This window comes from Camelus dromedarius, chromosome X (assembly GCF_036321535.1).
Source record: "Camelus dromedarius isolate mCamDro1 chromosome X, mCamDro1.pat, whole genome shotgun sequence".
Taxonomy (NCBI): Eukaryota; Metazoa; Chordata; class Mammalia; order Artiodactyla; family Camelidae; genus Camelus; species Camelus dromedarius.
Genome location: NC_087472.1, coordinates 53,456,349 through 53,483,229, shown reverse-complemented (window position 1 = coordinate 53,483,229; position 26,881 = coordinate 53,456,349). Strand labels below are relative to the sequence as shown.

Here is a 26,881-nt window from a genome sequence, read left to right as displayed (position 1 = left end):
TTACCTTAAAATATTTTTATTGTACTGAGAGAGAATTTGGTCCTAGCAAAGAGATGTCTTTGGGTTGAAAATCAATAGGACATATGTAAAACAGCTTCCTTTTCCTCTGAGAAAAGAAAGGGAAGTGGAGAAATTAGTTTCTTTCAACTTAGAGTCATTAGAAATCGCATTTCTGAGAATGTGCATGTGTCTTTGTGTATTACTGTTTTTCTTCATAAAATGATTTGGGGGACTTTCAGAGATTGAGTCAATGACTTCCTTTCCCATTGTTTAACAATATTTTTGGCCTTCCCTTTTTCACAGAAACAAATATTGGTGGATTTTTACAGTGAACACCAGTTGAATGTCCAAGATTTGCAGATACTAACTACTATATGTAAAATAAACAACAAGTTCATGCTGTATAGGGAACTATATTCAGTATCTTGTAGTAATTTATGGTAAAAAAGAATATGAAAATAAATATATGTATGTTCATGTATGACTGAAGCATTATATTGTACACCAGAAATTGACACATTGTAAACTGACTATATATATATATATATATATATAAGCAACAGGTTCTACTGTATAGCACAGGGAATATATTCAATATCTTGTAGTAGCCTATAATTAAAAGAATATGAAAAGGAATATATATACATATACATATACGTATAACTGGATCACTATGCTGTACATCAGAAAGTAACAACATTGTAAATTGATTATTCTTCAAAAAAAGTTAAAAAGGAATGTATTGCTTGACAATATTTAACTGTCAGTCAACTTTCTACTAGACTCTCTTACATTAAAAGCACCTTTTTTTATGGGCTATTATCAGGATAAATTTTCTTACTTTGGTAGACACTTTTTTTCTGAGCACAACACTTCTGGGATTTTACTGTAATGCAGTAAATAGTTGCATCTTTCTGTGGTTTCTCATGGAGACATTTATAGTCTCTGAGTGATCCATCAAACATTTCCTGGATGTACTAACTAGCTCATTAAGCTTCTCAGAGCCCCGTGAAGTGAGTGAGGAAAGTCACTAGACTTTATGAATGTTCAGAGATCAGCTGAGCATTTTACAAACCACTCACCTTATACTGACTAACCAGTGACTATACTGCTTGATTTAAATATCTCTTTATCATCTTCATGTATAGTTTCTATTGATATTAATAGCAGCTTATCAAAGGTTACATTGAATTGTGCAGATACAATTTTCTTATGTTTAATTCCAGAGTCTGGCACCTTATCTGCATATGCATATCCTTATCATACTGCTCCAGAAAGATTATCCTCTATTGTGATTGATGCACCATGGTGTAATTCATTGTTTTTTAATACCTTGAAGTCAGGGGTTCTCTTTCTTTTTTTTTAACATTATTTATTGAGTTATAGTCATTTTACAATGTAGTGTCAATTTCCAGTGTAGAGCACAATTTTTCAGTTATACATGAACATACGTATATTCATCGTCACATTTTTTTTCACTGTGAGCTACCACAAGATCTTGTATATATTTTCCTGTGCTATACAGTATAATCTTGTTTATCTATTCTACAGTTTGAAATCCCAGTCTGTCCCTTCCTACTCCCCACCCCCTTAGCAACCACAAGTTTGTATTCTATGTCTATGTGTCTGTTTCTGTTTTGTATTTTTTTTTAATTCCACATATGAGCAATCTCATATGGTATTTTTCTTTCTCTTTTTGGCTTACATCACTTTGAATGACATTCTCCAGGAACATCCATGCTGCTGAAAATGGCATTATGTTGTTGGGTTTTATGGATGAATAGTATTCCATTGTATAAATATACCACCTCTTCTTTATCCAGTCATCTGTTGATGGACATTTAGGCTGTTTCCATGTCTTGGCTATCGTAAATAGTGCTGCTATGAACATTGGGGTGCAGGTGTCTTTTTGAAGTAGGGTTCCTTCTGGATATATGCCCAGGAGCAGGATTACTGGTTCATATGGTAAGTCTATTCCTAGGGGGTGTTCTCTTTCAATTATGTATAACTACAGTTCCTTTTGTATATTTAAAGTAGCTACATTTCCTTGAGAACTTACCTTCATTTATTTATTCATTAGCTACATACTTACAGAACACCTGCTATGAGTCAGATATGATTATAGGCAATGGATAAAATGATGAGCAAGATAGATAAAGTTTCAGCCCTGAGAGAGCTTATAGTTTACAATCTAGCATATTTTGTGGCAGTCAGCGTTAAAGGCATATTGCTTCTCTCATCTGTAATTTTCTATGCAACAGTTCTGGGAGGTGGGTATTAAATTACTCTCAACTAATAAATGAAGCATTTGAGAGAAAGATTAATCAACTTGCTTCATCACACAGATAATAAATGGAGGATCTTAGATTCAAACCCAAGTCAGTTGTTGGGTTCTGTATTAGTTTTCTATGCTGTTTAATAGATTACTATAGATTTAGTGCCTTAAAACAACACATATTATATCACAGTGCCTGTAGGTCAGGAGTCTGGTATAGCTGACTTGGGTCCTTTATAAGGCTGCAATCAAGGTATCAGTTGGGACTGGTTTCTCATCTGGAGGCTCCACTATGAAAGAATACACCTTCAAACTCATGTGGTTGTTGGCAGAATTCATTTCTTTGAGGCTGTAGTACTAATGGCAGCTTGCTTCTCTGTAACCAACAAAGGAGAGATAAACTCTACTGTGAGTTAGCTGGAAAGATAAAGCCTTGTGTTGAGTGGCATCCCAACACATCACCTTTACCATATTTTATTTTTTTAATTTTAATTTTTTATTGAAGTACATTCAGTTACAATGTGTCAGCTTCTGTTGTACAGCACAATGTCTCAGTAATACATATACATACATATGTTCATTTTCATATTCTTTTTCATTAAAGGTTATTACAAGATATTGAATATAGTTCCCTGTGCTATACAGAAGAAACTTGTTTTTTTTGTTGTTGTTGTTGTTTTAATCTATTTTTATATATAGTGGCTAACATTTGCAAATATCAAACTTCCAAATTTATCCCTTCCTACCCCGTTTCCCTAGTAACCATAAAATTGTTTACTATGTCTGTGAGTCTGTTTCTGTTTTGTAGATGAGTTCATAATATGCTTTTTTTTCTTTTTTCCTTTTCTAGATTCCACATATGAGTGATATGTATTTTTTTCTTTCTCTTTCTGGCTTACTTCACTTAGAATGACTATCTCCAGGTCCATCCATGTTGCTGCGAATGGCATTATTTTATTCTTTTTTATGGCTGAGTAGTATTCCATTGTATAAATATACTACTTCTTCTTTATACAGTCATCTGTTGATGGACATTTAGGTTGTTTCCATGTCTTGGCTATTGTAAATAGTGCTGCTATGAACACTGAGGTGCATATATCTTTTGAATTAGAGTTCCCTCTGGATATATACCCAGAAGTGGGATTGCTGGATCACATGGCAAGTCTACTTTTAATTTTTTGAGGAATTTCCATACTGTTTTCCATAATGGCTGCTCCAAACTACATTCCCACTAGCAGTGTAAGAGGGTTCCCTTTTCTTCACAGCCTCTCCAGCATTTATCATTCCTAGACTTTTGAATGATGGCCATTCTGACTGCTGTGAGGTGATACCTCATTGTAGTTTTGATTTGCATTTCTCTGATAATTAGTGATTGTGAGCATTTTTTCATGTGCCTATTGGCCATTTGTATGTCTTCATTGGAGAATTGCTTCTTTAGGACTTTTGCCCATTTTTGTGTTGGGTTGTTTGCTTTTTTTGCTATTAAGTTGTATGAGTTGTTTATATGTTCTGGAAATTAAACCTTTGTCGCATCATTTGCAAATATTTTCTCCCATTATGTAGGTTGTTGTTTTGTTTTGCTTATGGTTTCCTTTGCTGTACAAAAACTTAAAAGTTTTATTATGCCATATTCTATTGATTGGAAGCAAGTAACAGGTCCTGCTCACACTCCAGGTTAGGGAATTCTATAAGGAAATTAATGCCAAGAGGTGAGGATCATAGGGGGGGCCATAGGTTCCACAGTCAATGGTATTTCTACTATATTGTGTTTCCCCTGCTACAAGCTCCATATACAAGAATTGTTTTTTTTTTAATATTTAAAAAAATTATACAGAGAAACATAATACCACTGGAAAAGTTTGGAAGAGGATTCCCTTAATCCAGTAATCCCGACACACCTCAATTACCCACCTGAGCAAGGTGTTAAGCACTCACTCCTGCTATCACTAAGAGGTCATAATAATTGTACTTAAATTCCTATCTAGTCTTTTAAAAAGCATACACAATTCTCCTTTCCATAGTTGGGATCAGCAAAAACATGATTCTCTAGATTTCTTTTTGCACTCTTTATATCATAACTATTTTTCCTTGTTGCAACATAATTGTAGAGTGGTCAGTTTGAATGTGCTCATAGGAATCTTTTGAATGACCATGCCACTGTTTACTTAACCAAGTCTGAATGGTTGGATATACAGGCAACTTTCAATTCTCCACCACTAAAAAGCAAACAAATTAATGATGACAACAGCAACAACAAAACACATGAAGAAAGAGAGAGAAGCAAGATGGCAGAGTAGAAGGATGCTTGTAGCTCACCCTCTCCCACAAATACACCAAAACTCACATCTATGGACCCACTCAACCAGAGCACCTGCCAAACTCTGACAGAACATCGCCCTCTTCAAAAGACAAAGACACCAAAAATCTGATAGGAGAAAAGGAAAGAAGAAAAAAAAAAAAAACAGTGCGGGATCGGTTCCGTGGGAGGGAGAGGCAAAGGAGAAATAGTGCTTGTTTGCTGGGTCTACCCCCTCCAATGGAGAGGCCAACAGGATGGAGGGGGAGCCTCCAAGGCTCAGATCTGCCCCGAGCACCCCTTGACAGACAGAACTAAGTTAAACGGGCACAAAGGGTCCCCACGACACCCAGCCCAAGACATGAGCTGGCAGCTGGGGGCCAGGACAGGCTGTCCGAGCCGGGCGGAGGACTGGGGCAGCTAGACTGAGGCAGCCCTGGGGGACTGCAGGCTGCTGTGCACTGTGGCAGGGACAGGATACAGAGTAGAACAACCTCGGTCCCCCATAAATTGCAAAAAAAGCAAAGCAACAAGGCTGGTGTGCCCTGGGGGGAGGGGCACCATAGCGTTTGTCTCCTCAGACCCGCGGCGCCATTACTGAAGCTTCTCATGAGAAGAGAGGTCGGGCGTAGCCACAGCCACCATCTCCTCCGATGTGAAGCACGCGGGCGGAGGCAGGGCCGAGACCTGAATCCATACCCAGGGGCTCTGCAACCTACTAGGCAGGACTGAGACTTATTTACAGCCCGAGGCAGATAGGATCTTTCTGCCCTGGCACCTCAGAGAACTTGCGCTGTCAAGACAAACAAGGAGCTGAGATTTGGCAGGGAGCAGGGGAGGGGCCATTCTGCGGTCTTCCCTGAGCCCGCCTATGGAGTTCTGACCTGAGGCAGAGCAGGCAGCTATACTGAACAGCAGAGCAAACGGAGCGAACGGAGCGAACGGGGCTGGGAGAGGGCGGGTGGCCACCCGCCTTTGTGGCAAGAATGCAACAACTGACCACGGTGCTGGGAGGGGGCGCGATCCACCCACCTGCCTTGCCTGAGCGCAGCATCTGACTGCGACATCGGGAGGGGGAGTCACCTGCCCGCCCACTGGCCACAGTGCCAGAGAGATATGAGCAATATGAAGAAGCAGGGGAACATCTCCCAATTAAAAGATCAAGAGAAATCCCCTGAAAGCACGATCAAGGAAATACACATTGATGGCCTACTAGATCAAGATTTCAAAAAAAGGACTGATCAAAGTACTGAATAAACTAAAAGAAATAGTATTTAGAGATACAAAATATGTCAAAAATGAAATAGAAGCTATAAAGAAGAACCAAGTAGAATTAGTAAACTCATTTACTGAGATGAGAGCTGACCTAAAGGCTGTACAAAGCAGACTCGATAATGCAGAGGAAGGAATAAGTGACCTAGAAGACAGGACAACAGAAGCACCCAATCAGAACAGCTGAGAGAAAAACAAATAAAAAACAATGAAAACAATATAAGGGACCTATGAGATAATATAAAGCATGCCAATCTATGCATAATAGGGGTTCCAGAAGGGGAAGAAAGATCAAAGAGGATTGAAATAGTTTTTGAAGAAATCATGACTGAAAACTTCCCAAACCTAAAGAAGGAATCAGATATCCAAGTACACGAAGCTCAGAGGGTCCCAAACAGGAAGAACCCAGACAGATCCACATCAAGACATACCATAATCAAGATGGCCAGAGTCAAGGATAAAGAAATGATCGTAAAGGCAGCAAGAGAAAAACAAAGAGTGAGTTACAAGGGAACCCCCATAAAGCTTTCAGCTGATTTCTCCACACAAACACTACAGGCCAGAAGGGAGTGGCAAGACATCTTCAAACTCCAGAATGAAAAAAAGATGCAACCCAGAATACTCTATCCAGCAAGGCTATCCTTTAGAATAGAAGGAGAGATAAAGAACTTCACAGACAAGCAAAAACTAAGAGTTTAGCAACACTAAACCCATGCTAAAAGAAATATTGGCAGGTCTACTCTAAATAGAAAAGAAGCAAGATGCTAAAAAGTGAGAAACTCATAACTGGAAAGGTGATAACTACCATGAATTACAAATAGAATAAACACAAAATTGTAAAAGAAGACATCTAAATCATTAAGAGTGGGAGAGGGAAGCAAGGAAAGTCATTGTGGAAAACAGTATGGAGAATCCTCAAAAGACTAGGAATAGACTTAACATAGGACCCAGGAATCCCGCTCCTGGGCATATATATCCAGAAGGAACCCACTTCAAAATGACACCTGCACCCCAATGTTCATAGCAGCACTATTTACGATAGCCAAGACATGGAAACAGCCTATATGTCCATCAACAGATGACTGGATAAAGAAGAGGTGGTATATTTATACAATGAATAATATTCAGCCACAGAAACTGACAACATAACACCATTTGCAGCAACATGGATGTTCCTGGAGAATGTCATTCGAGGTGAAGTAAGCCAGAAAGAGAAAGAAAAATACCATATGAGATCACTCATATGTGGAATCTTAAAAAAAAAACAAACATAAATACAAAACAGAAACAGACTCATAGACATAGAATACAAACTTGTAGTTGCCAAGGGGGTGGGGGGTGGGAAGGGACAGACTGGGATTTCAAACTGTAGAATAGATAAACAAGATTATACTGTATAGCACAGGGAAATATATACAAGATCTTGTGGTAGCTCACGGCAAAAAAAAAGTGACAATGAATATATGTATGTTCGTATATAACTGAAAAATTGTGCTCTACACTGGAATTTGACACAGCATTTAAAATGACTATTACTCAGTCAAAAAATGTTAAAAAAAAAACCCACAGAACACACGAAAAAATTACATAATCTCTTCAGGCACACAATTTCTACCCTTTTTTGGATTATGTCTTAGCCTAGGAATCCAGAAATCAAATTACTAGGTCAAGGAATATGAATGTTTCCATGACTTTTGATGCACACTCTCAAAATGCTTTTTTTATTTCTGTTTCTTTTTTAAAAATAGTTTTTATTTTTTATTTGCAAATGAGCAATTTAACTTTTCTTGTTTTTTTTATTTTTTAAAAAATTTTTATTGAAGTATAGTTGATTTACAATGTCAGTTTCAGGTATACAGCAAAGTGATTCAGTTATGCATACACATACATACATATATTTTTTGTTTGTTTTCAGATTTTTTTCCATTATATGTTATTACAAGAAATTGAATATAGTTCACTGTGCTATACAGTAGTATATATATATGTGTATATATATATATGTGTGCACACACACAATGGAATATTACTCAGTCATTAAAAGAATGAAATAATGCCATTTGCAGCATAATCTCTCAAGATTATGGACCTAGAGATTATCATAATGAGTGAAGTAAGTCAGATAGAGTCAGACAAATATATCATATGGTATCAGTTATATGTGGAATCTAAAAAATGATAAAAATTCTGTTTACAAACCAAAAACAGACTCAAGGGCATAGAAAATGAACTATGGTTACTAAAGAGGGAAGGGCAAGGAGGGATAAATTAGGGTTTGAGGATTAACAGACACACATTACTATATATAAAATAGATAAGCAAGGATCTACTTTTTTTTTTTAATGGAGGTACTTGGTATTGAACACAGGACTTTTGCATGCTAAGCACACACTCTGCCACTGAGCTAGACCCTGCCCCAAAATGCTTCTGGTTTTATTTGACTGTGATTGAATTAATAGCTTTCAAAATTACCAAGTCATGTGGTAATTCTAGTTAGAAATATATGATCATTAGAAAGAAAGACAATATCTTACCTGCTGTTAATCATAAGGTTTTGGTAGTGAGAAGTAGAGGAAATTATTTTCTTTTTATGTTGTTCTATCCTGGAGTTCAAATAAGGACAAGGATCCCCTCAGGAATTAACCTTAGTACTGAATGATGTCACTTATATGGACATTTTTCTTAGTCATAGTGTAGGACAGTGCCTTCTGTACAATGGAGCAGAAGCTATTCTCATGGGGCACTTGGGAAATCTGTATTTCTTTCTTACAGGGGCAGAATGAACTAATTTATTTATTTAGATGCAATACCCTGTTTTCCACTTTAGCTGCACGTTTCACAGTAGCCTTCCCTGCAATAGAAAAGGAAAAGAAGGAAAATGCAGAGCTGGTGTAAAATACGGTAGAGTAGCTCATATTTGTCATCCGGCTAACACTAATAAAATTAGATTAATTGCTTATTACTTTTCTTGTGATTAAGGAACTTATGGTTTGTAGTGGATGGTCATAGCCTTTTTCTTTTTAAGTATCTTTTGTGAGCTGGAGAATTTAACTACCATATTTGGTTCTCATATGCCTGCCCTGTGACCTTACATCAGCTTGTTGGAGGATTTGTGTGTTTTTGCTTATCCTTATATGGGAAGGCTGCCTGGAGAATCTGACTGGGATTAGAAGCCCTGTAGCATTTGCAGGAAGTGTGGCTCAAGGAGAAAGCTGTGGTTTGTGTAATTAGGTTTCCTTCCTGTCAGAATTTGTTCCATAGAGAGGTGGCGAGTTGAAGAACATCTTTGCCGACTGTAAAATCACCAGCATTTTTATACCTCTTCATGTACTAATCAAATTCTTTTCCTTCTATTATGACAAAGTTCTCCTAAAGAAGAATGAAATCTGTATAGGAACTCATTGTAATGAGTTGATGATGATAGTGATTAGGGCCGGGAGGTAGAGGCTGTAATGAATTGGTTTGTTTACCTTTAAATTCTTAGTGCAACCTTAATCTGAAATTTTATGGAACATAAAATCCACTTATGTTAGACTAATACTTGTTAAATATTTAGCTTTGATATTTGATTATAACAGTGTGATTTGTTTCGAGGAAAGCTTTTGCTTTAAGGACACTCCCAAAGCTGACAGAGCACCCTAGAGCACCTGTTACCCTATTTCCCCCTCAGCACTCATTTCCTTAGGCACCTTTGGACACAAGTCACTGATACTTTTGTGGAAGCTCTTTGGAATGTTTTTAACTTCATACTTTTTTGACCGTATGACAATTTTAAATTGAGATAAAACTTTTTTTTAATATAGGCAATGGAATTAATACAGATTCTTTGCTATAACTTTTTTCTTATCAAGTCTTAAAGTTCCAGGAGGCTTTTATTGCTTGTGTCATGTTTCTTTGTTTCATTATCACAGAACTTCATAGTGGGAAAGGACTGAAGGGGTCATTTAGGAAAATTTACCCTGTGTATCAAATCCTTAAAATAACCAACAGTTTTTCTTGTTCTTACTTTTGGCCAAACTTTGGAATTAAGAGTAATACAAAAGAATTATGAGCCATTTCTGCACGGAAGGATACTTCATTAAGTTGACAGGTAGTCTAATTAGCATGAGATAACAAGTATGGTAATGTATTATTTTGCTATTCATTATGTTTAATGTTTAACTGGTGCTTTTTACTTTGACAGATCTCAGGCAAGTGTGTACTTTGGAAAGTTTCTAATCCATCTGAGCATTAGTTTCTTTATCTGTGAATCTGGAATGAAAATAACAGCAGCTCGTAAGGTTATTGTGATAAATAAATAATGTAAGCATGTAAAGAGCTTAGTATAGTGCCTGGCTCATAAAAAACACTGAATCAATAGTAATTATTATTTTATAATTATATTACTTTAGAGTAAGATTAAATTTGGTGCAATACAGAGAGGGACCTGCTACATATCAGAGTCTGCAGTCCATTGTTAGCACACCCTAAAGTGGGATCTATGTCCCTTTGTTTCCCTTTATCAGCCCAGTCCTAATCCACCTACTTTCCTGCCTCAGAAAGGGACCAGACTTTGATTAATGAATGACTAGATCCCATTGCTTAAATAGTCTGCTAGTATGGCATTTATAAACTTATAATTATAATTTATAAATTCCTTGAGATCATAAATATTATCTATTTTATTTTATTTTTACTTATGTCAGGGTAAGAACAATGGTTTGAATGCCCAACGTGTACTTAGAAGCTGCATTCTATCTTTTATTATTTTCACAGAAAGATGCAACTATCTTATTTATTTATTTATTTATTTATTTATTTATAAATTTATTTATTCAGTATTACTGAGATATAATTGATATACAGCACTGTATAAGTTTAAGATGTACAGAATGATTTGACTTACATAATCATGAAATGATTATCACAATAATTTTAGTGAACATCCATCACCTCATATGGATACAAAATTAATGAAATAGAAAAAACCCTTTTTCTGTGTAATGAGAATGCTTAGAATTTACACTCTTACCAACTTTCATGTATAACATATAGCTGTGTTGATTATATTTCTTAGGTATTTTCCTTGTGATGAGAACTTTTAGGACTTACTCTCTTAGAAACTTTCAAATATATCATGTAGCGGTGTTAACTACAGTTATCATGGTGTACAGTACATACCTAGTACTTATTTATCTTACAACTGGAAGTTTGTACTTTTTGACTACCTTCATCTACTTCCCCCTCCCTCCAACCCCTGCGTCTGGTAACCACACGTCTGATCTCTTTTTCTATGTGCTTGTTTGTTGGTTTGTTTAGTTTTGAAGTATAATTGACCTATGACACTCTGTTAGTTCCTGGTACACAATATAATAATTCAATATTTCTATACATTTCAAAATGATCACCATGATAAGTCTAGTCACCATCTGTCACTATACAAAGATATTACATAATTACTGACTGTATTCCCCAAACTGTAGGTTTTATACCCTTGAATTATTTATTTTGTAACTGGAAATGTCTACTCTTAATCTCCCACACCTGTTTCTCTCCTTGCTCCTTCCCCTTGCCTCTGGCAAATTATTTAACTTAGTATAGTGCCCTTTAGTTCCATCCATGTTGTTGCAAATGGCGTGATTTCATTCTTCCTTATGGCTGAGTAATGTATATGTATGTGTGTGTGTGTATATTTTTATATATGTAATATATATATATATATATATATATATATATCACAACTTCTTTAACCATTCACCTGTTGATGGGACACTTAGATTGCTTCTGTATCTTGGCTATTGTAAATAATGCTGCAATGAATATAGGGGTGCATATATCTTTTCAAATTACTGCTTTCATTTTCTTTGGATAAATACGCAGGAATGGGATTACTGGATAGTATGATAATCCTATTTTTAATTTTTCTAGGAAACTCAATATTGTTTTGAATAATGGCTGTACCAGTTTACATTCCAAACAATGCATGATGTTTCCCTTTTCTCCACATGCGTGCCAACACTTACTTGTTGTCTTTTGGATAGTAGCCATTCTGACAGGTATGAGGTGATATCTCATTTTGGTTTTGATTTGCATTTCCCTGATGATTAGTTATATTGAGCATCTTTTCATGTACTTGTTGCCCATCTGTATGCAAAAATGTCTTTGGGAAAAATGTCTATTTAGGTCCTCTGTCCATTATTTAATTGGCTTGTTTGGGAAAAATGTCTATTTAGGTCCTCTGTCCATTATTTAATTGGCTTGTTTTTTTAATGTTGAGTTGTATATTTTAGATATTAACCCCTATAAGACACATTGTTTGCAAATATTTTCTCCCATTAAGAAGGCAGGCTTTTCATTTTGTTGAGTTTCCTTCACTGAGCAAGAAGCTTTTTAGTTTAATATAGTCTGATTTGTTTATTTTTGTTTTTGTTTCCTTGCCTAAAATGAAAAATATTGCTAAGACTAATATCAAAGAGCATACTGCCTATGCTTTCTCCTAGAAGTTCTATGCTTTCAGGTCTTACATTTAAGTCTTTAATCCATTCTAGGTTTATTTTTGTATATGGTGTGAGAAAGTAGTCCAGTTAGATTCTTATGCATGTAGCTGTACAGTTTTCCCAGGACCATTTATTGAAGAGGCTCTTTTCCCTATTGTGTATTCTTGCCTCTTTTGTTGTAGATTAATGGACCATATAAGTATGGGTTCATTTCTGGGCTGTCAGTTTGGTTCCAGTAATCTATGTGTCTGTTTTTGTGTCAGTACCATATTGTTTTGATTATTGTAGCTCTTTAGTATAATTTGAAATCAGGGGGTGTGATTCCTCCAGCTTTGTTCTTCTTTCTCAAGAGTGTTTTGGCTATTCAGAGTCTTTTGTATGTCCATAGAAATTATGGAATTATCTGTTTCAGTTATGTTGAAAAATGCTATTGGTGCTTTGGTAGGGATTGCATTGAATCTGTAGATCACCCTGGGTAGTACATTCACTTTAGCAATATTAATTCTTCCAGTCCATGAACACAGAATATCTTTCCATCTGTTTGTGCCAGTGTCTGATAAGTTTCTGAGTACAGTCTTTTAACTTCCTTAGTTAGGTTTCCTAAGTATTTTCTTCTTTTTGGTGTGATGGTAAATGGGGTTGTTTTCTTAATTTCTCTTTCTGATAGTTTGCTTTTAGTGTATAGAAATGTAACATATTTCTGTATATTAATTTTTTATCCTACAACTTTATCAAATTCATTGATGAGTTCTAGTAATTTTATGGTGGCATCTGTAGGATTTTCTGTACAGGTGTTGAACTGTACATACTTGCATTCCTGGGATAAATCTCACTTGATCATGGTGTATGATCCTTTTAGTATATTGTTGAATTCAGTTTGCTAATATTTTGATAAAGATATTTGTGTCTATGTTCATTAGTAATACTGGCCTGTAATTGTCTTTTTTTGGTGATATCTTTGTCTGGTTTTGGTATCAGGGTGATACTGATTTCACAGAATGAGCTTGAAAGCATTCCTTCTTCTGCAGTTTTCTGGAATAATTTGAGGATAGGTTTTAACTTGTCCATACATGTTCAGTAGAATTCACCTGTGAAGCTGTCTGACCCTGGACTTTCTTTGTTCATGTTTTTTTTTTTTTTTCGATTCAATTTCATTACTAGTAATCTCTCTGTTTATATTTTCTGTTTCTTCCTGATTCAGTCATGGAAGATTATACATTTCTATAATTTGTCCATTTCTATTAGGTTGTCTATTTTACTAGCATATAATTGTTCATAGAAATCTCTTGTGATCCTTTGTTATTTCTGTGTTGTTGGTTGGAACCTCTTTTTTGAACATCTTTACCATCATTACCTTGCATTAGTCCTTCTGGGATGTTATCCTGTTTCTTCATTTGGAACATATTCCTCTGTTGTCTCCTTTTGCTCAATTCTGTTTTTATTTCTGTATATTTGGAGAAGTGGCCTTTTGTTGGAGATGTCCTTTGGGGCCCAGCAGCACAGTCCTCTCTGGCCACCAGAGTTATATGCTTTTGGGGTGTCCTCTATGTGGGCTGTATGGGCCCTTCTATTGTGGTAGGTTGACTACTGTGGGTGCACTTGTAGGCATGATTGTCCTCTGGTCCAGTCATTGCCTGGCCCTACCTAGTGTAGAGGCTGCTGGCCATGGTGAGTGGGGCTGGGTCCTAGCATGGCGGGCTTCACAGCCCGAGGAGTCCCAGTTTGTGTGCCAGCTGGGCCCAGTGCCAGTTGGCAGGGCCAGGGCATTAGGTAGCTGGCTGTGGGGTCCAGGGATCCTGGAGCTGGTGTTGGGCACTGGTTCATGGGGACAGTTCCAGTTCCCTCTGATGGGTATGGCTGGCTCCCAGGGAGGCTGTGTTCTCAGGGGATCCTACTGCAGCTGGCCTGCTGGTAGGTGGATCTATGTCCTCACCAGGCTAGCTGCTAGCTTGCAACATCTCAGGACTTATACCAACCAACTAGTGGGCAGAGCCAGATCCCTGTACTAAGAAGCTAGAGGGAGGATTCCAAAATGGTGTTTACCAGCACCAGTATCCTTGCAGTGGAATGAGCTCCCCAAAATGGCTCCTGCTAACATATTTGACTTCATGGTGAGTCCTGGTTGCCTCCTGCCTCTCCAGGAGGTTCTCCAAGATCAGAAAGTGAGTCTGACCCAGCTCCTTTCAAATAATTGCTTCTACCTGTGTCTTGGAGTGTGTGAACTCTTGTGTGCACCTTTTAAGAGCGGAGTCTCTGTTTCCTACAGCCTTCTGGCTCTTCTGAAAGTAAGCACCACTGGCCATCAAGACAGATATTCTGGGGGTTCATCTTCTTGGTGCAAGACCCTTGTGCTTAGGAGCCCTATGTGCATTTCAGACCCCTTACTCCTCAGAAAGAACCTCTGCAATTGTAATTATCTTGTCATTTGTGGGTCACCTCCCCAGGATTGTGGGTCTTGACTACACTGCATCTCCACCCCTCCTATCTGTCTCTGTGGTTTCTTCTTTGTATAAGATTTTTTCTGCTAGTCTTTAGGTTGTTCTCATCAATAGTTGCTCTGTAAGTAGTTGTAATTTTGGTGTGCCCACAGGAGGAAGTGAGCTCAGTGTCTTCCTACTCTGTCATCTTGGCCACTTCATGAACTGAATTCTTGATTAAATGGTAGTCTCTAACGTTACCTCAGCAGGGTTCTGACACTAATCCTTTCCTAGCAACAGAGGATCTTAGAGTTGGAATTGGGTATTCCAGTCACTTCTTGTTCATAATCATGTGAAGATTGATTAAATTGTGTGCATACTCATTTGGACAATAATGGAAGCAAAATCACTGTCTGCTAAGTAGAATTTAGAATTATATAGTAAGAACACATCAAAAAGTGGTATTACTCTTTGTAAGAGCTTATTTACCTTATATAAAAATCTCTTAAGAGAAAAAATCCATACCAAAAATATCTTGAAATTAGACATGGAAATGTATTGGAACAAACTTAAGCTTTGTAGTTCAGGACATCTAGGTTTGAATGCCTGTCCTACCACCCACTAACTTTGTGACTTTGGGTAAATTTACTTAACCTTTTTGAGCCTCAACATTCTAATCTGTAAAATGGAGGTAATGAAATCTGCTTTCCAAGATTATTATGAATATTAAATGAAATAATATATCAAAACACCTACTTTAGCAGCTGTCACTTAACTGGCTTTTTATAACTGATAGTTGTAATTGGTATGAATAATAAGAAGACAGTATCTTTCTTCCAGTCTTGTCTGAACACAACTACAACTTAAAATTCCTGTGAATTTGGGAATAATTACTGAGTACCTTCTAATACCCCAAAGCATCTCTCTATGCTGGATGAACGCCCAGAAGCTTTAAATCTTGTGAAACTTTGGAGCTTTAATTCTTCTATGCTTTGCCCAGAACAGCTGCTATCTATCTCCCTACCATGGAATGTGCTAGCAGAGGTGCTCTTTTTAGCTCTGGAGATTTCTGAGGGCTGTATTTGCTTGTTCTTACTGTATTTTGTCAAATGGAGAAATGGCAATAAATTAATCAACTATCCTTTATTTTTTTTAATTTTAAACAACTTTATTGTGTTATAATTTCTGTGCAATAAACTACACATATTTCAGATGTACAATTTGATGAATTTTGATAAATGTATACACTTGTGAAACCACCAACACAATCAAGATACCTAACATTTCTATCATTCCCCAAGAGGTACAAATTTCAAACTCCCAGTTTATGCCTTCCCACCTCCTTTACCTGCTGGTCACCGTAAGTTTGTTCTTTGTGTCTGTAAGTCTGTTTCTGTTTTGTAAATAAGTTCATTTGTGTATTTTTTTAGAGCCCACATATTAGCAATAGCATATGGCATTTTTCTTTCTCTTTCTGGCTTACTTCACTTAGAATGACTATCTCCAGGTCCATCCATGTTGATGCAAATGGCATTATTTTATTCTCTTTTATGGCTTAGTAGTATTCCATTGTATACATGTATACCACAGCTTCTTTATCCAGTCATCTGCTGATGGACATTAGGTTGTTTCCATGTCTTGGCTACTGTAAATAGCACTGTATGAACATTGGAGTGCATGTGTCTATTTGAATTAACGTTTCCTCTAGATATATGCCCAGGAGTGGGATTGCTGGATCATATGGTAAGTCTCCCAGGAGTGGTATTGCTGAATCATATGGTAAGTATCTTTAGTTTTTTGAGGAACCTCCATCCAAGTGGTAATTTGGAGAATCAAGACTTACTTTGCTAGTTGGGGATGAACAAGATTATATGTGCAAACAGTAATCATCAACAATATCTCTCTGCACTCAAATCTTAGGTAATTGGAATTTATATTGTCATAATGTACATTCCATAGTCACTAGTATTTTAAGGGTGTGAGAAATATCTGGTATTGAAAATGGTGAGTAAAATATAACTAAAACCCATTAACAAATGGCATTTTCTCCAATCCCTTTAGAAGAACCCATCAATCTAATTTTATGCATGATATGTTTAATCCAGGGAATTTCTTTTGAAGACATATTTCCAGATAACATTTAATCTATGAGAAATTCAGTGCAGTCAGCCTCAAATATGATGTGTATTACTTTTGAATAAGCTCTCATAGCCTGATTATAGCCATCAGACTTTTTTCAAACTTTCCTAGAAAGTATTGTCAGATTCCTAGTATGATGTAAGAGTTGCAAAAGGAGAGCTTTTCTTGCTTTATATGGCTGGGATTATTATTATCTATATATTTTTTCAGCTTTATTGATGTATAATTGATTTATTAGCTTGCTTTGAAAACAGTTTGGAAATCTAATCATCAGAAAAACATCAAATAAACCTGAATTGAGGGGCATTTTTCAAATTACTTGGCCAGTACTCCTCCAAACTGTCAAGATAATGGGAAACAAGCAAAGTCTAAGAAACTGTCACAGGCCAGAGGAGACTAAGGAGGCATGACTAAATGGAATGTGGTATCCTGGAAGGGATCTTGAAATGAAAAAAGGATATTAGTGGAAAAACTAATGAAATCCAAATAGTCTGGCATTTGCTAATAGTACTGTGCCAATGTACCAGTATTGGTTTCCTAGCTGTGACAAAAGTACCACTGTGAGCTAAAGTGTTACAATAGGGGAAACAGAGTAAGAGCTACATGAGAACTCTATTATATCTGCAAATTTTCTGTAAATCTAGAATTATTCCAAAGTTTAAGTTTATTAAAATGAAAAACTAAAAAAAAAAAGTTTTTGGTAGTGCTGAATTTAAAATGAAGTTGTTAGATCAGTAAGCATTGTCTACTTTGGGTCCAGCCTGGAGATGAGCATTAAGTAAGGAGACATAGGCATAAGGTGTGGCCTCCAGGTGGCTTATCAACTAAGGAACTGAAGAGATAAGAATTTGACAGGTGAAAAGATTAACAAGCATTGATACTATTTGATTAAGCTCCAACTGGGTGATACTGACTGTAGGAGGTCAGAGGGAGAAGGTTGGAGTTGCCACCAAGGGCTTCACAGACTGAGTGAACCTGGATGAATAAATTAGAATTGCATTAGTTGAGAGAAGGGAGACTTGCAGATGAAGGGAACAAAGAGAAAAAGCACTAAGGTCTTGGGTACAGAAAACTCAGGGAAGAATAAAGGCAGCTTGTTCTGATGTGAGGTGGAAGAGGAATGCATATTTTTAGAGAGGTAGATAGAACAGTATGAAGAACCTTGAAAGTTATACAGTAGGGGATACGGTCAAAATTGGCCACAAGGAACCAGTGTAGCAGCAGTAGGATTACAGTATTTGTTTTGATTTTGTGGCTTTCAACCTTTGGCCAAATTTATGTCTATTATTTATTAATCTGCTAATGCTTCTCTTAGCATGTGCATTTGATAAGACTATGCGGGGATGAAGTTCACCTGCAAGAGGTGAAAATACAGTCATGCTCCTCTTCTGGATTAAAAGGGCTTTTGACTAAATGAAATAGAATAATCTTCTCTGTAAGCCCTTTCTTACCTGGAACTTTTCTCTGTCCATACTCTTTCCCAGAGTCAGAAGGAACTTCAGTCCCTCTGTTTGTTACTGACTCAGTTAAAGCTTGTTTTTCTTTCAAGTGAGTAGTGCATTGTATTCAGATCATTTTGCTCTTTGAAAAGATTGTTGGACTTTATTTTTAAGTGATGGGTACTTTGCTTATTTTAAAAAATAAATAAGGGGAAGGGTCATACCAACTTTGCCCACTCAGAACTATTAAGTGACAGAGCTCTTAGAAAGGGGAAGGCATTGACTACCTTGGTCTCAGTGCAGTCAACAAGAAACCAAAGGCCTCATGATATGCCATTCGGGTCTCCTGTGTGCTTATTGCCTGTGTGCAAGCAAACTCACAAATTTGTGGTCTTAGAAATTCATTGGGGTCTGTTTAGACTGGTCAAGGGGAAAGAGCCCATAATAACTAGGAAATGAAATTCACTAAATAAGGCTATTTGGAAGAGAACGTATCTCAATTTTTGTTGTCTTTCTATTCTGTATCACATAGTTTAGAAGGAACTCTTTCCTGTATGTCAGTCTTATCTCCCCAGCTAGATTGGGAATTCTAATATGTACTGCATGTGGTGAAAAAGGATAGGGCTTTGCTGTCAGATAGCTTTAGATTTGTAATTTGGTACAGCCAATTAATAGATCATTTTTCTTGGACAGGTTTCATAACCTATCTGAACCTAAATTTCCTTTGTTGTAAAATGAGAATAGTCATGCTAATGCTTCAGAATTATTGTAAAGATTTCACGGATATATGTATATGTCTTCACAAAGAGTTTTGTACTCAGTAAGCACTCAGCAAATCTTAGTTTCCCTTTCTCCTTAAAGTTGTTCATCTGATACAAAGCCTAACCCAGTACTAACATACAATAAGGCTTGGAAATTTTCTCTGGGGAGGCCATTCCTGCCGCCTTTTTGGTTAGAATTTATATAAGGACAACTCTGGGCCAAATTCTAGGGCAGACAAAGAAAGTTCACTGTCTTCCTTACCTGCATCTCTCCAGGTAGTCCCTCCCTTCACTCCAAACATGCACACTGCCTGCACTTTCTAGGAAGACCAAAGTAGTGAATTGGTAATGGTAGGATTACAGGCATCAGAAGAATTGAATTTTAAAGTAGATGGTACTCCCAGTGCTTCTTATTTCACAGCCTCCTGGGTCTACACATAGAGCCATCTCTGAAGGAATTGGAGAGGGACCAAATTTCCTTCTGACTCTGGAAAAAACTCCAGATAAGAAAGGACTAGATAGATGAGATTATTTAGAACTGATCAAGGAAAGCCTTTTTAATCCAGAATGATAGACATGAATGTACTTTATTGTGACCACCTTAAGACATAGCTACTTTTGAGAAACTACCTTTAAATATCTACCTTCTCCTCTTTTCACACTAGGCTGTACTTCTGAAATTGCTTAGGCCTTAACATCTTTTTAGACATAATGTGGTAGAAGTGCAACTAAAAGGGAAAATGATACTAGTATTTATTTATTTATTTTGGCAGCAGTAAAGTAGCAAACCTTACCTTGTGCTCTCTTCTTGCCACATCTTGGAACATCTCTCAGGAGAATTCCAGGGAGCTAGGGGTGGAGGTGGGAGATCAGGAAGAAAATTCTTTTTTTAGGAAGAAAGTCTTAATGGTCGTATTAACCTAGATTTGTTGCAGACTTATTGGTAAAGAGATATGAATTACAAGTTTTACATGGCTGATTGTGACAAAAGCATTTTTTATTAAATGTCGCAAAACAGACAAGCTGAAAACAAGCATCTCGTGCTGTGGTTGTACCATTAGATAAAGCAGTAGGAAGCCAGTGGCTTAAGGACTCATGACAGTATTCATTTAAAAATGCACATAGATCTCTGTGGTGACCAAATGACTACACAGTGGCAACACTGCAGTTGTCTAGTACCAGACAAACTGGGGATTTAGATTTGATTTTCCTTTTAGGTGTATTTTGTAAGTAGATAAGTAAAAAACTGAAAAGGCAGCTTTAAATTCTATTCATGCTTCCTTCTTCCTTCACCCGACTCTTAAATCCATAGGCACTGGCTAAGCAAAGACAGCCTTATTATTTTCCTATAAATTAGAGTAGCCCTTCTTGGGGCAGCATTTGAAATAAACAGAACCATTTGGAGGGAATCTGTATCTAAATTTCTCTTTGCAGAGGTTGACTGGGTCACAAATTATAACCTGTTTAAAAAAGACAAAATAAACACCCACACAAGTCATTTATAGACTTCAATTATGTGTGAAAATTTAATCGTAGAAATTGTGAGCATCCATTTAGAAAGTTTCCAAGTTTACTTTGTAAATTCTGAACCGTCACTGTTCTAGTGCAATATGCTATAATATTTGTGGGTTCAGTTTTCACAGCTAGCCAGTTATATTAAATTTTACTAGGTACATCATGCTTGATCTAAAACCATAGATTGTATGCAGTATAGATGGATGTAGTATACAGGCATTTGTGCTGTTTTTTTTTTTAAACTTTTTTTTATTGAGTTATAGTCATTTTACAATGTTGTGTCAAATTCCAGTGTAGAGCACAATTTTTCAGTTATACATGAACATACATATATTCATTGTCACATTTTTTTTTGCTGTGAGCTACCACAAGATCTTGTATATATTTCCCTGTGCCCCTGTGCTATACAGTATAATCTTGTTTATCTATTCTGCACATGCCTGCCAGTATCTACAAATTTTGAAATCCCAGTCTGTCCCTTCCCAACCCCCCACCCCCTTGGCAACCACAAGTTTGTATTCTATGTCTATAAGTCTGTTTCTGTTTTGTATTTATGTTCTTTTTTTGTTTGTTTGTTTGTTTAGATTCCACGTATGAGTGATCTCATATGGTATTTTCCTTTCTCTTTCTGGCTTACTTCACTTAGAATGACATTCTCCAGGAACATCCATGTTGCTGCAAATGGTCTTATGTTGTCAATTTTTATGGATGAATACTATTCCATTGTATAAATATACCACATCTTCTTTATCCAGTCATCTGTCGATAGACATTTAGGCTGTTTCTGTGTCTTGGCTATTGTAAATAATGCTGCTATGAACATTGGGGTGCAGGTGTCTTTTTGAAGTAAGGTTCCTTCTGGATACATGCCCAGGAATGGTATTACTGGGTCATATTGTGCTGTGATTATTGAGCTTAGTCCAAGTGGCATTGCTAATAGCAGTAAGCACTTGCTCTCTCTTCTAAGCTCCTTGCATTCATTGGCTTTGTCATTCACTTGACCCTTCTGACCTAATCATCTTGTATGGTTGGCTTAGCTTCATATTTAAATACCATGTTGTAAATGAACTTTTTAATATATCTATGTCTAATCCCTCCAGTAGATTGTAACTTTAAGAGGGAATCTCTGCTATTTTTCTTTAGACATTTTAAAGAATTGAATAAATTTCTTACACACTTAAGAGACACCCAAGAAATACTGTTGAATAGCTATTAAATACAGTTTTGGACAACCATCTTAGATTTTATTGCATTACAGCTGGAACCTCTCAATATTCATTAAAGTGTCAACTGAGAAAAATGTGACAGGTTGATTAGAAAACAAGACAAAACTCCATCTTGATTGAATGTTTTATTGTAGGTTGATACTTTCATAAAAGAGACTTTTATTTTCCCATCTGAAGCATGGTTATTGAAATTTTGGTCTTCCTTTGGAATTTGAACATTCACATGGGCACCTTCTAAAGCAGAAACCTTGTCAGTTTCCTTCCTTTAAAAGGAACTTGACCCTTGGGATGACAGACAAGAAACTTCTGAAGCTAGCTGGAGACAAGTTGTTTCCTGTAGACAACAGTTGTTCAGCAGCCCTGCTCTGTGCCTTTGTTAGGAAGGGTACCTTGAACCTCAAACCCTGACATGTGAGCAGAAATAACTTGGCATTCTTTGGGTGGAGGGGAAGGGTGTGGTTTGCTCTTTCAAAAAGATTGATTTAAATTCCTACAGTGCCATTGTCCACTTGCAAATGCATTTGTGTGCTGAGAAGAATGTCAGTAACCTTGTAATTCCAGACTACTTTCTTTTCCTATAAGAAATTTAAATTTTATTCCTTAGTGAATCTTTGTGACACTCATTCCTAATTGCTCTGGCAGTGTATGATTTTCAGTCATATCTGTTGACTGTGTTCCTTTAAGTTCCCCCAGGGAATTAGGAAATTAGCGTCATCCAATATTAAGATGTATTGAAGTGAACATGTGCCTGTAGGCACTAACTCTTTATATATAAAAGGTCGCTTGTTAGAAATAAACTTGATATGTGAAATTTTAGACTTATAGATATGATCAATTTAGAAAACAATGTTTTTTACATTTCCTGACAATTCGAAGATGGACAATTGTTCATGTTCACCAGGGCAGGTTCTACCTAAAGTAGGTTCTACTTTAAGAAGTGTTATTATGTGGGGGGTGATTATAACTCAGTGGTACAGTACGTGCTTAGCATGCAGGAGGTCCAGAATTCAATCCCCAGTACCTCCATTAAAAAATAAAAATAAAATAAAATTTAAAAAATAACAACTTTTTTAAAAAAAGTGTTATTATAGCCCATTCTGGTCAGCCTTACAAAGATGTAGAACATGCTAGGAGGCATGTGTACTTGTCAGGCAGTTCCAGAGCATGGGAGGAATACTTGTGGTCCACAGTTGATGGCTAGAGGGTAAAGATATCAGTGAAGGTTTACTGTAATGTTCAGTGATACTAGGCCTGGCCACCACCTTAACTCAGCAAACAGTGAACAGTGCTCTGAACATATAAGCATTCAGTAAGGTGGGAAAGGCTTCAAAAAGTCATTTATCTTAAAGGTCCTTTGCCTTTTTTCTCCCACACAAACATGACAGATGACACTCACCCAGGGCCATGTATAATTATTAGCATATTAGCTATAACATTAACTCTTAATTCATTCAGAAATATCTGTTAGAATGCCAAGTGCCTAAAAGTACCATATTTATGGGGCATCTTTTTATCTACTTAAATTTGTAAATATACAAATAATGGACAAATTACTTGACACACTTCATACAAACTGAACACTCCCTATTGTATCATGGAGATTGAGAACCACTGATTTAATTGAACCTTCCATCACTCCTGATTATTTTACTGACTTTTCCATTGTTTATCCTCAAAATTGAAAAGAAGGTATATGTTATGTTTATGAATGAAAGCTTGACTTTATAAGTTAATAAGGAAATAGGATTCCTATTAGAAAAATTATCTTGCTGCAAATTTTGCTGGGCTGTAACAGATCTTTAAAGGAGGACATTCTGTACTCTGATCTAAATAGCCTGTAGAGATTCCAGTTCGTATTGGGAGAAGTTGAGAATTTTTTTTCCTGGGGTTGTGTGAGGAGAGAGAAAATTACTCATAACAAGTTACAAGGACAAAAATACAACCTCTGCATATGCATGCATGTGTGTGTTGGAGGGGCACGGTATAAATCTAGATTTGACTGTATGAAAATTTTTTTATTTTGCATTTTAATTTCCATTAGGAAGACTGTTTCTTTTGATTTTATATTTCTAATGTTTCTGCTCCATGTGTCTTTTTAATGTAGCCCCATGAAGAAACATTTATTGATTGTGCTCTGCAGTTCAGAACTGTTTGCTAATAGTTTTAAATTTGGATAAATTACTATAGATATATGAATTAAGGTTCTAAAAGAAATGCATATCAGAGGAGAAACCTAACTAAAAAGTATTAATTTTACTATTTTAAAGCTCTCTCCTAGGTATGATTAGTAGACAAAATAAGTGTATTATCTCTAAGATTCCTTAGCAGCACATGTTAAAGGCTAACGTATAGTACAGGTATATTTCAAACTTATTATACACGTGGGCTTAGCTCTTATATCTTCTTATTCAGTTTCTGTTCTAAATGATAAAAATTGACATGTAGTGGCTTGTAACATTCTCAAGGAAAGATTCGTTTCTGTTAACTATATGATGCTTATTAGGACAGGAAGTAGACATAGATCATTTGGAATGACTTTCAACAAGGGCTGAAACACATCTTCCCACTACTCACACTTTTGAGTTAATTTCATTTTAGGTTATTGATATGCATTAGCTAGCTTTTCTTCTGCATGATTAGATGTGGGAATTTCAATGGAAGAAAAAGAAAAAGTCAGATTGATAAAAGGATCTGTGAACTGAAAGCTCTTCAGTCCACTTGTGATGCATCATTAACGACAAAATAATAGAGGGAAAACCATGTATCTGTGAACCACGGATTTTGATTTCATTTCTGCTAGTTCATAACACTTTTTGTTGAATTTGAAAAATAAAAACAATAAACACTTTTTTTCAACAATATAGTATCTTGTCTTTTATGTCCTAGATTAAGAAGAAACAGCAAGATGTACTTGGTTTCTTAGAAGCTAACAAGATAGGATTTGAAGAAAAAGATATTGCAGCCAATGAAGAGAATCGGAAGTGGATGAGAGAAAATGTACCTGAAAACAGTCGACCAGCAACAGGGTACCCCCTGCCGCCTCAGATTTTCAATGAAAGCCAGTACCGTGGGGTAAGGAACCAATTTAAATTCTTGTTTTTTCAAATGGATTACCTTAAATCCCTCACCCCACATCTTCATACAGTCATTTCTTCTGTTCATCCTATGCATCCATCCTAGGCAGCTAGAGTATTTTGCCTTCTACTAGGAAACAAAGGGATGAGTCAGTCACCAAAATACCTGTGAATGTATAAATACAGACCAGAGCATTTATACTGTTTCTGGTATGTCCAAGAAGAAGCCTCTGAAAAGTCAGGTGTTTTATTTTTTAGATTAAAATCAATTTAAAAAGAGGAATATCTTACTTTGTGCTAAAAGGTAATATTTCTATTTTGGTATCATTAATGAATGTTCTTAAAATTCTGAGTTAGCTAATTGAACTTATGTATGGAATGAGGGAAGCAAAAATAGAGTTTTTACTTTGTGACTGGTACTTTCAAGTATGCCATCTTGTTTAGTCTTCATTTAAACTGTGAAGTAGTTCCCTTCATTGTTTATTCACTGGATATTTAAGTAACATTTGTACCCTATGGCCATTCTAGTTACCATGACAAGTACAAGTATTAATAGAAAACAGCCTCTTTTCTTAAAGAGTTGGTTGGGAGTGGCATGTGGGTATAATCATACACACCTGAAACAGAGAGTGGTTATGAAGCCACATCCATGTGATGACTTGGTATAGAAATCATATGGAAGGGCTATAGGAATTTCCAGTAAAGAATTGTTTGCTTTGCTATGTCCTCAGAATTAGCATAATTGAGGAAAAAATGTTTTTAGAGCCAGCAATCCAAATCTTCTAACTCATAGGTTTATATGGGAGTGAGGATATTTTTTGGTGGGGATCCTTTTATGTGCCAATTCAGAGCATCTGGGGGAGGATATGGCAAAATTCAGAAGTAAAATATTTTCTCTGAATTGAATTCATCAGTTCTGAGGAGGGGCCTGAAGATTTCTTCTGTTACTGCAAACAGGGCCAGTGTGTAAAGACATACTCTGCAGATAAGGAGAAGGCAATTCAGCTGTTCATTTAGATAGTGAAACCTCAGTGCCTCTATATTTGAAATTTCTGCAAATTGTTGACTTTCAAGGGCTGGAAGAGGCCTCAGAGGTCATCCAGTCCAATTGAAGCCAGCATATATTGTCTTAACCTTTCTTTTTTGAAGCACAAATTTCAATTTGTTTGCCTTTTAAAAACAAAGACATTTTGGGTTATAAGGGTAATGTTTGAGAAGCCACGTTTACCTGGTTTATTTCTCCCTTGGAAGCCACACTACAAGGGAATGGAGTATGTTATGGAAAAAAGGCAAGTGTCACTAAGAAATGGGAAGAAGGAAAGGAAGGGGCAGGAGGTGACACTCAGACCAAACAAATGGTGTTAATGGAAAAGGAATCCAATTTCTGTTGATTGCCTGCTGTGTGCCAGACACCAAGTTAGGAGTTTAATAATGATAAAAATTAAGATTTGTCCCAATATAGACTCTTAGGGAGAAAAGTGTATAGCAATCATTCATAGAAAGTGTATTATATGTATATTGTGCTACATACTTTATGTGTATAATATTAGTCAGTTCTCATACAAATCGCATGAAATAGGTACTGTTATTCCTATTTTACAGATGAAGCAATTGAGGCCTAAAAGAGGTTAACTGAATTCCTAAATCACATGACTAGTAAATGTTGCAGCTAGGATTTAAACTTAGATCTGTTTTATCCTGAAGCTCTTACTCTTTCTTTTAAACCACTACATTGTTTAGTTTCCTGTCTACTCCAAGATCCCATCTTCCTTCTTTTATTGCTTTATTTTGTATTGGGGGTGGGGAGCTGACCTCAGCAAATTATATTTCCCAGTGTCCATTACCAAATGGCTGCCTATTAGGTGTGGCTGATAATAAGAAGCACTGGTTGGAAGAGTGGATGACAGGAGGAGAGGAAAAACCAAGTTATCTCTCTCCTTCCTGTTTTTGGAGGTTTCCATGACAGTGGCTACAGCTCCTTCATGGGACTA

General features: G+C 36.5%; 1 protein-coding gene across 1 annotated transcript in view; it reads left to right on the top strand.

The window, feature by feature from the left end:
* Positions 1 to 26,881, top strand: part of SH3BGRL (SH3 domain binding glutamate rich protein like) — a 70,426-nt gene that overhangs the window by 34,353 nt on the left and 9,192 nt on the right. Inside the window, exon 2 of the mRNA XM_010985883.3 lies at positions 24,703 to 24,888. Within this exon, the coding sequence (XP_010984185.1) occupies positions 24,703 to 24,888 (186 nt within the window). The remainder of the gene's footprint in view (positions 1 to 24,702; positions 24,889 to 26,881) is intronic.